Raw genomic sequence first — 13,435 nt, 5'->3', positions numbered from 1 at the left:
GGGTCTCTCTTATGCTTTTACTCTTTCTCCTAAATGTCTGCAGAAGACAAAGGTACAGAGTTCTTTTTGATGGCTTTTGTTTGAAACTGCAAATCTGATTCTCCCTACAGGGACCTCTTTATGTGAAGCTGGAGAATTTTGTTGCACTTGACTGGCAAGCCTTGTCCAGACTTTCATTATCTACTCTTAGTTTCATGGGCTGTCCACTATGATGAGGGAATGACAGCTTTCATCCTCTGGAACCATTTCTCCAGATTGTAAGCTCTGCCTAGAAATGGAACACAACTGAATCTACTTTTCCATTTTGACCAATGTCTATAGCATTGATCCTTTCACTGTTCTACTTCCATCTATTTTTAGAATATTTGTCTCATGTTTGATTCTGGTTGCTGCTGTTTTTCAGTCAAAGTGCATTTATCTGTTTGCAACTTTCACCAGGGTGCCAGTTCTTTGTCATTAGCCTCTTAAAAGTGCACAGTATGTTTCTGAAAGGCACACCTCTTCTGCAGCCTCCAGTGAGGGATTTTGTTCCTCCTTGGAGCCAGTAGAAAATCTAACTCTCTCACCACTTGAGTCTGCTGCAACTCCATAGTTCAAGTTTGTGTCTTGAAAGATTCTGATTGTGGTAGCCATCACTTCTCCTAGGAGAACCACTGAATTATAAACTTTGTCCATTTGCTCTTGTTTACTGTTCTGTAAAGACAAGTGTGTTTGTGAGAACAAATCCTTCCTTCATGCCTAAAGTTGTAACAGACGCATTTACTTTTGGCCAGCAGTCATACTAGTGTTCCTTCCTAATTGCTGTGGCAAAGGCAGACATCTGTTGTACTGTATGGATATTCATAGACATTTCCAGTTTTATGTTGACAGATATCAGGAAAGATTATTAACTGTTTAGTTCCCGATGTCGGTCTTCTTTTGAACGATGTACAAAATGTCAAAGTTAACACTTTCAAAATGGGTTTTGAATTTCATTGTTTTGTGTCAGATTTGTTATTAAAAATCTTAACAAGGTCTAATGTGCCAAGCATAGGACACACCCATTTAGGGCCATGGCTACTTCTTGGGTGTTCTTTAGGATGATGATTGTGCAGTGGCTACATGGACATTGCTGAATACTTTTGGAAGACACTGTAAAACTGTATCCAGATCTTCCTTTGGTGCCACCATAATTCGGGGTATTCTTTCATAAGGATCCACGCAAGAAGTCTAGATAAGATTTACATACTTAACATAATGGTGGCTCTGGATTGGCAGTCCCATACTCATTACCTTTCCCAGTCTGCTTCCCCAGCTTCAGATTTTACAAGGCTGGCCAATGATTTTTAGGACATGGTTGTAGATGTGTTACTCAGTTTTAATGTTTCTACCTTACACTGATTATAGGATCTGGAGAAGGGTCCTGAGGAGTACGGCATTATGGGTAAAATGGAGGGGGTGGGTAGTATAGAACGACTTCTGTTGCTGGGCTAAGTCCTACAGGCATTAGTCCTGTTGGTAATGAGGAAGGAACTGTGACTCCATGTCTGTCATTATGGTAAATACATAACTTCAAGTTCTGTTCCTGAGTAATAAAACATCATTGCCACTTCACAGAAGCCTGAATGTACAAATCTTAAAAAAAAAGGGTGAGTGGACTAGTTTCTGTGTCTGTGTGGGCAGAGTTTTGATTTTGGAGTTATTTTTAATTATGTCACTGTACATTTGGCTGCAATGCCAGCTTTCCTTATGGACCTTAAGTTATTATTTAATTTTTTTGAAGGTCTGTAAAGCTTTCCTAAGATCACCCATGAGAGAATCCAGTACCCCTTTGGTATTTATATTGGAAAAGTTGACCACTTCCATTTGAGCATTCAGCTTCAGTAGATTTAAAATATCTTAATTGGAGGACATTTTTCTGGTAGCTTTCACTTCTGCCAGAAACACTTGTGAACTACAATCTTTGTCTGTTGAGCTGCCATACTTCATGTTCCATAAAGATGTGGTCAGTCTGCAGTAACCCTCCTTAATGCCAAAGGTTGCTGCAGACTCTTAACCAGAATATCCCCAGTGATCCATTTGCAGGGGAGTATATTCTCAGTGATATGATCATACGTCAGCTGAGATTCCTTTTTTTTCCTTTTTTTCTGTGTGTAGGATTTGCACCATGGTTATTTCTTCAATGTGCACCATCAATTGTTTTGTATTTTTTCCTTACTTTTTTTTCTTTATGGAATTTGCCAAATTGCTGCGACTTACTGTTGGCCAGTTCATTCCTCCTATGGTGCAGGCGCCATATAGTTTATTTGTTCCCTGATCAGAGAGCCTATTCAACCCTTTAGTTTCCCTCTGAGGTGAGAGTTTACTGTTAGAAAATGGGTCTATCTGCACATCCAGCAAACTAACCCCCTCCCCATTCCATGACCTAACTCCTTAGTTCACATGAGGATGCATGCATGCTATCACAGCAAACCACCCACCCCCATTCCATTGACTGCTTGTGAGCACTGCTCTTGCTGTTCACATGAGGGCGCATGCATGCTATTACATTTGGGGCATTGGTGTGTGCAGCATGGGCTTGCTAGGCTGGTTTCAGCAGATGATAAACATCCATTCCATTATGTGCCACCAGTGTTGCATGTCAGTCTGCTCCCCTCCCCTCCCTGGATAGGTGAATCTGTATCAGTCATTCACTGCGAGACTTCCCCCTCCCATCACCTGTGCTGTTAATGAAACATAGGTCTTCTGGGTCTTAATTGAAGTTTTATCCCCTCTACATCACGTGAGCAATCAGTTGAGATTCAAGGTTGAGAAGACTGTTGGCAAAAGCACAGCGCTGTTTATTACTTTCTCTGATTAAAAGAAAAAATGAGGCAGAGATTTTCCAAAGTTACTTTAGGCAAATGTCTCACAAACTGCATCATTTTTATTGTATGCAGTACTGTTAGCCTCTTCCTTCAGCTCAGTGGCCAAGTGTACTAGAGCAGCATCATTTGTCCATTTGTAAAAAGCAGCTGTAGATGAAATATATACCATCACCATATGGTCTTCTACACACACTCGGAAGGCATTGTAAACTGGATGTGTTATCCAAGTGCAGGTGTTCTTTAAGGTGTGTACTCCCATGGGGAGAGCCCAGGAGGATTAGTCAGTGTAAGCCATTTCATTTATTTTGAAGATTCACTTGTCAAAAGCTATGCTGTTCACATTCTTTTGTTGAGCCACATTCTGTTGTCTGGTGTCCTACACATATTTGTCAGGATCAGGTTTATTGAGCACCATCCTAAGTTGTGGTGGGTGGACAGTTCTCTCTGTAGAAAGTAAACTTTTTCCCTTTCTTCATGATAGTGTGCCCTTGAAGTGTGTGTGTGTGTGTGTGTGTGTGTGTGTGTGTGTGTGTGTGTGTGTGTGTGTGTGTGTGTGTCTAAACACTCTGTGTGAAGAATGCAGTGGGCATCCCCCCCCGTTGCAAATTAAACAAAGAAATTCTGCTGACTAGTTGAGATATGGTATCTCAGCTTGTGAGTAGTTCTGTCTTGCTGATAACTTTAACTACGTAACCTTGTTGTTTGAGTTGGTAGACCGCAAACCCTGGCCAAACTCAGATCGGATTAGCCTGAGACTTTCTTCTGCCATTACTAAGGATGTAGCTTCTCTTACCAGAAAAAATTTATACATTTTCCATAATTAATGATCTGGTAGTGCAGGCACATCTTTGGTAACATATTCTTCTTCTTTCCCCTTCCCTTATCCCTGATTTAATAGGCGTTTGATTTGTAGTCCTTCTGTGTGTTCGTGCTTCATTTGGTTACCTCAGATGTGGACGGGCTAGACATCATACTGTATTTTGAAATGGGGATGAACTTTGGTAGCCTGTGAAAGTTTCACATGCTCGAGCAGTCCAGACACCTACCAGCCCTAGTCCTGCTGATACTATGGCTGGACGTGCTCTAACAGATCTATCACTATGTTAAGTACATAACTTTCTTTTATATCTTCTTCACCCAGTTGCAGACATTTGTTGTAGGAGCTGTTTTTTTTATCATATGCAAGGGTTGGGTATAGAAAAATGGTAAGTAGGGAAGCTGGGTAGGCAACAGGCATTTGTTAGCCTTCAGTTCAGTGGCTGAGAGTACTAGCGTAGTGGCAACGTTATGAAGGCAAGACAGTTGTTTGCAGCAGGCAAATTGGCAGAAGTGATATCACAGTGGAGTTCAGATGATAGTGCAGTTACTCTTGTGTATGAATGAGATATGGGCATTATTGCTGACCTTTAAATAGGGAGACAAGACAGCTGACCTACAGATATAGGCAGATGATTTCAGAGGTTTGTAAATAAAAGATGGCAAAAAAACTGTTATTTTTTTGCAGACAACTGTAGTACAAATAAAGATAAGCTTGAATTTGATAAACCAGTTAACCAGCATCTCTTAAGACACCTCTCTCTAACATTTCCCCCCCTAGGGCTTTGGTTATTATCAGTACTCTCGATGGAAGGATTGCTGCTTTGGACCCAGATAATCATGGGAGAAAGAAGTGGGATATGGACATTGATTCTGGTTCTTTGGTGTCATCTAGTCTCAGCAAGCCTGAAGTAAGAACCTGTTTTACATTTTTTTTCTCTAAGCCTTTTGATTTGCTGCTGCTGCCACAAGACTTTTTCAGTACTAGCCTTTGAATTTTTTACCTGCCTGCCAGAAACCTAGCTGTTTACTGTCACAATGACCAAGCTTCCTATGTTCTCTTATAGTTAGACAGTAACAAGTAGGTGTTTGGAAACAGGAGTGTGCAGAGGTTGTAAAGTTTTTCACCGTGTAACCTGAATGCTGTTTAGGTGCATGGGATCCTAGAATGTGATGGTTCATGTGGGCAAGTCTATTAATGGTATAATTGTGCAAGTTGGAATGGACCTTCTGGCTGTCTTTTTCAGTCTGTATTTCTTCTTTCACAAGTAACTAAATTATTTTGAGGTCTGATTCAGCAGCTGTTTGGCAATGCAGGTTGACTATATGCAAACTGAAGTGGAAGAGGGATTTTGAAATCCAGGCTGTGCTACCTGTTCTGTGTTAAAATTACCATGTGATATCTTGCACAGTTTGTATTATTTTGTATTTTATTGCATATTTGTTTTAAGTATATATTTTATATGTTACATTTATATTTAGCTATCAACATGTTAATAAAATTGAACTTTAGCATGAATAGTAGCAATTGAATAACTGCAACTGACTAATTCGAGTTCAGGAAATGTGTATTTCAGGAAAAAAACAGTGTTTGAAGACTAAGAGCTAAGAATAAGAGACATGAACATGAAATTATGAGAGGAGACAGAGTCAGCACTGTTTAAGGCTAGATCACATTGAGCTTGTGCTTTTTTTCTTGAAAGGTCAAAGTTGATGTTGGCTAGAAACAATTTGCCCACTATTGGTCCTTTAGGACCTTTAATGTATACACAGACAATCACTCAGGATGGTGGAACCTCTGTTTAACTTCCTTATTTGTAGTACTGCACTGTGTGTTTGTGTCATACTTTCTGCATTGTCTGTTTTTAAATTTAATAATTATCCCACAGCTGATCTTCTGACATTTTAACTCTTCTAATAGAACCAGTTTTAATGAAAGATGTGTTATTTTAAAGGCAAGTCGACAAATGTGCTGCCAATGTTGTAGCATGTGCAAGACAAAATATGAGGTAACTAAGTCAGTTTGGCAGAGTCTGCCCTCACTCTCAAGCAGGACTAATGCCACAGACATTAGGACCTTTCTATGGATAAAACTTTCCCATGTTGCTTGGAACCACCTCCCCTGTGAAAAAGGATGCCTCTCTCTCCAGATCTGTTTGTCATACTTTGCAGTTTCAGAGTAAAACAACCCCAGACAGCTTTTTTGGTCTTTAGCTGAATTTGGTTAAGAATCTGAGTGAAAGCTTTTTACTACTTTTTTCACAATTTCTGTCAAGTTTTTCTCTTTTTTTTGGAGATTTTCACCTCAGATGTGCTTGTGGTAATCTGCAAATAGGCTTAAAGTGATTGTGCAGTCTTTACAGCTGCAGTTGATGTAAAGAACTCAGTCAATTCACTTAGAAACAGTATAAGAAGAATATTTTGTTTGGTGAACCTTTGGGATCATCTTCGCTTTCTTCCTCAAACAAAATTTAGTTAAATTTATTAAGTCAGGACAGGAACCTTATTCCTCCTCCCTTCCTAAACTTAAAAGGAAAATTCCCATGTCTCCATTTCCTTTCCAGTTTTTTCCTCTGTATCTTCTTCCACTTTGGCTGATACTTCAGTACATTTAATTGTAGTCGCATCTGTTGGATTTATGGAGCAGTGGGTTAAAGTTCTGACTGAAACCTAGGATCGCCAGCAGCACATCCAGTGGAGGTTCTGACAAAGTTGTGAGAAGGTGGGAGTGAACCAGTGGGAGAATGATGTTCTTTGTCTTCTGGAGTGCTAGCATTTGGGGGTGGAGAGAGAGAGAGAGATGTATGACATGCAGGATGTGTGGACTAAGGATGTGTGCTTGGCTTTGTAAAGCTGTATTTGTACAGTAGCCTTCATGTAGTATGCATGAATGTGCTTGCCCACAGGCGAAGACATAGCATACCCTCATATTTGTGAGTCTGCAAGCTAGCTGCATGGTGAGCGGTTAGGACTGGAAAGTGGAAAATTCATCATAGCTACCTGGGTGATGACCCTGCTGCGACTGGTTTTCGCACTGGTGAGTGGAAGATGAATGGGCAGAGTCCTGTCTGTCAGAGGTTGCTTCACTGGTAGGAATGAGGGACAGGAAAAAAGTATTAAACAATTAAAAATTGTAGTCAAATAGGTTTATTGAACTGTAAAGATACTAGCTATAAATCTGGCATGAAGAGGTTCATCCTCCTAAAAAGAGTTAATGCCATTAGTCACCTTGTTATTTGAAGCTTTTTCAGACTACTAATTCCTTGTCCTTAATCCTTAATGCTCTAAGAATAGATCTGCCTTTCTAGATCTCATTTGTTGTACTTTCATACTAGTCACATACGAGAAGCTCATGTAACGTTTGTTTTCATTTTGTCTTCCTTCAGCTTCTGATTGACATCACATTTCCAATTGTTCCATTTTTCTGCAAATTTGGGTAGTAGTTTTGTCTTCCAGTATCCTTTCCTTAGGCTTTTTTTTTGCTTTCCCTTGCCTTTCTGTAGTTAATGAACTTTAAAGATCATGTCTAAAGGGCTAAATGACCTTTGTTTTTTTTAATAAAAAAGTGCTTGCAAGCATGTTCATGTATACAGACACATTACTTTAAAAGTTGCTTCTGTATGCAGAAGTGTGAAGTTGCACAGCCATGTTTACGGCGTTAATATTAATGGGCAGGAAGGAGGTGGTTGTTTCACTTTGGGTTTCAGCACTAATTATGCTGGATTAGAGTGGTTAAGTAATTGTATATTAAGTTATGTAATTATCAAAATGTTAAATTAACATATTGTCAAAAAGAATAATGGGTAGCTTTTTGTAATACTGTTAATTTAACAGTTTGGCAATTACGTAACTTGATTCGCATATACTTATCCATGCTAATCCACCATAATTAGGTCTGGAACGTAACTGTCTCCTTCCCTCTGACAAAAACTAATGCTGTAAACATGCACGTTTAGACTTTTATGTTTGGAAGCCATTTTGAAAGTAATTTTATTTGTAAACTGGAGTGAAGCAACCTTTTTTGCTTAAAAGAAAGTGCTTGCATGCATAAATATGTATGGGACCACTTTTTTATAAAAAAAAAACAAAGGTTATTTTGCCCTTTTGGACGTGATTGTACAGTCATTGTTAAAAAAAGTTATTTAGCTGTTTGTAGTTCAAATCTGTTTCCTGGTTTTGTTCATCTGTTTGTTGATTTTTTTTTTCATTGTCAAGGTGGTGGTATAATGAATAGGCATTTAAAAATGCAAGTACAGTAATTTTATGCCTTCCCAAGATGAGCATCCTTTGTGCATGTGTTGTTTAGGGGAGAGGCATTTTGATGCTGTTTGTGAAATTTGTAAGAATTTCATCTCTAATCTTATGAGAAGAGGGACAAACAAGTTGAAGTTGTTGAAAATGGAGAAGGAGTTTGTCTGCCCCCCTGGCAGAGATTCAGTCATGAAGGCCTCGTTGGAGTCAGCTATGTGGTAAAACTCATGATTGCTGAAGGAGATTATTCAAAAAAAAAAAAAAAGGTAATACAGAAACATAAGCCTAAAAAAGAAAGGCAGACTTCTTCAGGCCCTCAATCAAGAAAAGCTAAAGTGGATGTAGTTTATATTCTAATCATTCTGCTTAAAGAAGTTTCTTAATTGTTGTTAAATTATGGTTTTAAAAATGGTCTCTTATTAAAGTCTTCAGGACTGTAAGTTTAATTTCTCATGTGAGGTCTGTTGACTTATAGATTCAAGACCTGTTAGCTAGATCTAACTCATTTTCTGTCCTTTCGTCCATCAGAATTTAAGTATGATAGGCTTGTTGAGGCCTTTGTTTGAAGCCAGCAGATGACATCTGCTACCTCTTCCCGAGTGGTTTTGAGGTGGATAGAGGCACCTTTTCACTTCTTCCATATTGCACAGATTTATTTTGCTTTGCTAACAAGTACCCTTGATCTTGGTGCTAGTCCCAAGGAAGCCAAAGTTGATCCATCAGGTATGGATGCCAACTGCCAATTTTGGGGCTGCAGCCTTCAATGTTGACAGTTGTGGTTGTTGACTTTGCTATTGAAGTTGATGGTCTTGGCTTCAGTGTTGCTGACCTGATCAGCTTTGGGGTACTTCAGCAGTTAATGCCAGTGCCCTGATCCTGCTGTGTATTGGTGTTGGTGTTAAGTACTATCAATACAGACTGTTGTGCTTTTCCCTCTTACCACGTCGGCTTTCACCCAAAACACAAATCTTCCTTTGCATGGCCCTATAGTTATCCACTTTGTCACTCTACAGGACATTTGGCCTGGAAACCTCATGCAGGGTCCCATTCCCATGCAGTATCCGGTCCTATTCTAGTTTCATTTTCATCGTTGGACCCATTACCTGTGTTGTCTTGTAGGAGCTGAACTTTCAAAAAGGAAGGGTATAGAGTCTCCTCTTGAATCTCCCAGCCTAGATTTTGAAGATGACAAGGGCTCTGATTTTCACCTCATCCTCCTGCTGATCCTAAGTTTGGGGATATGTTAGAACAGTAAGGCAGACAGGAAGACTGGCCCACAGACCCCATATCCTAAGAAGGACTCTGCAGGAGGCCTTTCAGGATCCCAAGACTACTACTTATGTGGTCGTACTCATTGATAATTAGTGTTATGCTGGTGACAAAAATTGTATGGGAATGCCCTGATGTTGTGGTGCCTGCCCCAAGGAGAAAAAGACCAGATCCTCTGGCCAGTCCTTTATTGGACTGAGACTGTAAACCTATTGTGTTGTGGCTGCAGTTGCTGTTGAAAAGGCTTCGACTTTATAGTGTCCAGGTGTTCATCCCCTGAATAAAGAGTCTGTAGACATAGACAGATTTAGGAAGTATGTTTACATGCCCTTCATTTTTATTTAAATTTTATAAATTAAACTGTCATGTATCTTTAGATTCCTGCATGAGCAAAGTCAACACAGAGGATTATAATTGTGTCGCTGATCATAACCTGTTATGTGTTGAAGACATGAATGCCAAGAACACCTAATAAAGAGTTATGATCAATCCATTCTTAATTCTTTGTAGTGCATGGAGCTTTAGCTGCTCCATGTACTACAAGTTACAGAAAAAAAGAGACAAAATTGCTAAGTGTTTTGACGGCTTTCAAAGCAGTAATGCTTTCTGTTACATTTGCACTCAGCATTCATGGTTCTCAGCAGTCCCGGTTTTTGCCACATTTATTTGGTCTGTTCCTCATAAAGTCTATGGTTGACAATTCATTGAGGATTGAAGTCACTAAATAGTGACATACCTTTGAGTTTGAGTTTGTACCTTTTAGAGAAGAAAAGAGGCAAAAAACTTTACTGCTGACACATCCTGTTATAGGTTCATAGGTAGGTACTAGGCTATCTGCCCAAGGGCATTTCTAAGCCTAGCCAGAGTGCATCGGCTTTCGCTGCCCCATTGATTAATTAACTGAGCCTCTGTCAAGCAGAGCCAGTGAAGTGATCCCAGGGGTGTACTTTCTGTTACCCATCCACTCGCCAAGGCTTCTCTTGAAGAGTGTTAGTGAGGGGCTCTGCCTAATGTAGTTAGGAATTTTGTTCCAAAGCATGGGGAGTCTCTGTGACAGGAATCTATCCCTCCAGCATGTTCTATTTATTGTTGTGGCGAGGTTTAGCTCACCTAGAGTGCGTGGTTCGCAGTGACTTGGATTTCTTTAGGTGGAGCGTGGCTCGCAGTGACTTGGATTTCTTTAGGTGGAGCATGTCCATCAATTCTGAGTTGGACATGGCTTTGTAAGTCAGGCAGAGATCACCTCTGAGTAAGCGATATGCCACTGAGTACAGCTGGAGTTTTTTCAGTCGGGCTGCATAGGACATATGTTTGAGGCCAGTAATCCTCTTAGTGAGGTGCTTTTGTGGTCTTTCAAGCTGTTGGAAGTGTCTTGTGAGGTACATCCCAAATGGGGCATTGTACTCTAATATGGGTCTGATGAGTGACGAGTAGAGGGGCACTATAACCTCTTTATTTCTAGATGTGAGCCCCTTAGTAATTAGATGGGCCTCATAGAAGGATTTCCTAGCTACTTGGCAATATGATTGTCAAAGAAGAGATTACTATCTACCTGGGTCCCCAGATCTCTTATTACCTCTTCTGTATTAAGGGTGCTGCCGCCTATGTGGTAATTCGTGGGTGTTTTGTTTTTCCCAAATGGGATGACTATGCATTTTTTGGCATTTAGCTTGAGGCCATGACTTTGACACCAGGTGTCTGTCTCAGTAAGGCCTTTTTGGAGGATGTCCGTGTCAGCCGGAGAGTCAATTATGGCTCCAAGTTTGCAGTCATTGGCGAACTTGGTTAGCCATAGTCCTCCTGTGTTTGCCTGTACTTCTGAGAAATATATGCTGAACAGTAGGGGTCCCAGAACTGAGCCTTGCGGGACACCACTTGTGACTGGTTTAGAGTCAGAGCTGGAGCCCGCTATTCTTACCGTGTGAGTTCTGTCTGTAAGCCAGTTGGCAACCCATCTTGTGACGTAGGGGTTTATGTTCAGGCTGGTGAGTTTTTCTATAATACCGGAGTGAGGAATGGTGTCGAACGCCTCGACGAGATCAAGGTAGGCTGTGTGAACCACCTTTCCCTCGTCTATGGCCTTGGTAACTGTCTCGAAGAAGTCAACCAGGTTTAGTAGGCATGATCTGCCCTTAACAAAATCCGAACTGGGTCGGGTCAAGTGTTTGGAGGTTCCCAATGTCTTTGTTAATGAGTTCCATGATGATGCGGTCCATAGCCTTGCTGACCAGGCTAGTCAGGCTTATGGGGCGATAGTTACCAGGGTCAGTTGTGGCTCCTCCTTTGTGGAGCGGAATAACCATTGCTGTGCGCCATTCTATGGATACGTAGCCTGTGGAGAGGCTGAGGTTGAACAACGTGTTTAGGTGGGGGGTTAGTTTGTTCTGTAGTTCGTGCAAGACGCAGCCTGGGACACCATCTGGCCCCATTGATGCTGTGTTTTTGGCTTTTGAAAGGGCTGTTTTCACCTGTGCTTCTGTGATTTCCGGGACACTACACTTTTCCGGTATTGTTGTGGGCCCTTTTGAAGGTGAGAGGGAGGTGAAATTTGTACTGAATCTGTCTACCAGCATGTTGGCAATATCAGTAGGTTCAGTATATTTTGTGCTATTTTGCACTATCTCAGAGCATATCTGTGAGTTGCCGCTTAGATTTTTGACATAGCTAAAGAAGGCTTTGTGGTTATCTTTCGAGCCCTTGGCTATTTTTCTTTCGAAGTTAGCCTTGGATGATTTTATGAGGGACCTTAGTTTCTTACTGATACTGATCAGGGATGTCTTTCCTTCTTGGGATTTGCTTTTTTTCTGAACTAGTTTCCTCCTTTTGTTGTATAACCTGTTTATGGCAGGGGTCCACCAGACTGGTTTCCTTCTCTTAGGGGACTGAGTCTTGGTTTTGCTAGGGATGGCATGATCCATGCATCCTTGTAGGTGCTCATAGAGTGCAATTGTAAAGGATTCTGCATCTTGGGCAGTGTTATCCTTTAGCGTGGGGGCTGTGAAACTTACCACCTCTGACTTAATAAGTTGAAGTTTGCTTTAGAAAAGTTTTTCACTGTGGTTTCCTTGGTTGGGGGTGGTGGTGGGGTGTGGACATCCAGGGTGATTAGTTTATGGTCTGATCTAACCAGTGACTGGTTGACCTCCGGTACGGAGCACCTATCGCCCATGTTGGTGATGACCAGGTCCAATATGTTGTGGCCTCTGGTAGGGGAGTTTACCAGCTGATCCAGGGCATTTGAGTTGATAAATTCCAGGAAGCGCTTAGCCTGGGAGTTTGTAGTTTTCCCAGTTAATGGTAGGGTAATTGAAATCTCCCAAGATCAGGGTGTTCGGTAGGACCTTTATGTTTTCGAGTGTCTCCAGAAAGGCAGAGTGGTGGTCCTGGGTCATGGAGGGTGATCTGTAGCAGGCCACAATTTGCATTGCAGATTTGTCCAATGTTAGTTGCACATGGATGATCTCAGAGGTATCATGCTGCGCCACTAACCTGGAGGTGTGGGTATCCTTGATGAATATGAATACACCCCCTCCTTTTGTGTTTCGGTCCGTGTTCTGTGGCCGAAATGTGTGGTATGAGTTGTAGCCCAGTAGTGCTGGAGTGCTCTCTGGAGCCTTGAACCAGGTTTCAAGCTACTGCACAGATGTCGACGTTCTCCATACTTAGGAGTGCTTTGAGCGCATGCATTTTGAGATTTAAACTCCTGGCGTTGAGTAGCATAACCCTCAGTTTTTTACTTGTGCTGTTTACGGAGGTGGGTTTGAATTTTGAGCCTTGCCTAAAAAAGGCACTATGGGGGCAGCAAGAGCCTTGGCCAGTATTCGAAAGCCAAGGGGTGACAGGTGCAAGCAGTCTCTTGCGAAGCAACGCAGCTTGTCGAGCATGTCATCCCAGGCTGACAGACACTGGATCCCATTTGAATGACACCAAAAGCTTAGCCAATTGTTGAAATTGATAATTTTTTTTCTTTATACTGAGGTATCATTCTTGGTGAGGGCAGGATGCTACTCAGGATCATACCCGCCTGGGCTACATGATCAGAGAGCTCTTCCATGTCTCTTTTCATGTAGTCCAGGGAGGTACGGCTCAGGTCATTCACACCAACAAGAACAATGACAGAGTCATATTTGTACTTGTTCTGGAGTGACCTGAGTGCTTGTGTTATGTGGCAGATTCTGGCTCCCAACAGGCAGCTAACAGTAACCTTCTTCTTGTCCAGCCTAGTGAGTGGGGCGTCAGTGTGTCTGACTATT

At 41.4% G+C, this 13,435-nt stretch overlaps 1 protein-coding gene across 1 annotated transcript in view; it reads left to right on the top strand.

Annotated features, from left to right (window-relative positions):
- Positions 1 to 13,435, top strand: part of EIF2AK3 (eukaryotic translation initiation factor 2 alpha kinase 3) — a 928,830-nt gene that overhangs the window by 75,515 nt on the left and 839,880 nt on the right. The window contains exon 2 of the mRNA XM_044079283.1: positions 4,444 to 4,573. Coding sequence (XP_043935218.1) covers positions 4,444 to 4,573 — 130 coding nt within the window. The remainder of the gene's footprint in view (positions 1 to 4,443; positions 4,574 to 13,435) is intronic.

Source organism: Protopterus annectens, chromosome 8.part0 (assembly GCF_019279795.1).
Source record: "Protopterus annectens isolate FY-2018-M chromosome 8.part0, PAN1.0, whole genome shotgun sequence".
Classification (NCBI taxonomy): Eukaryota; Metazoa; Chordata; order Ceratodontiformes; family Protopteridae; genus Protopterus; species Protopterus annectens.
Note: the sequence above shows the minus strand (reverse complement) of the source record. Positions and strands in the feature narration are given on the sequence as shown.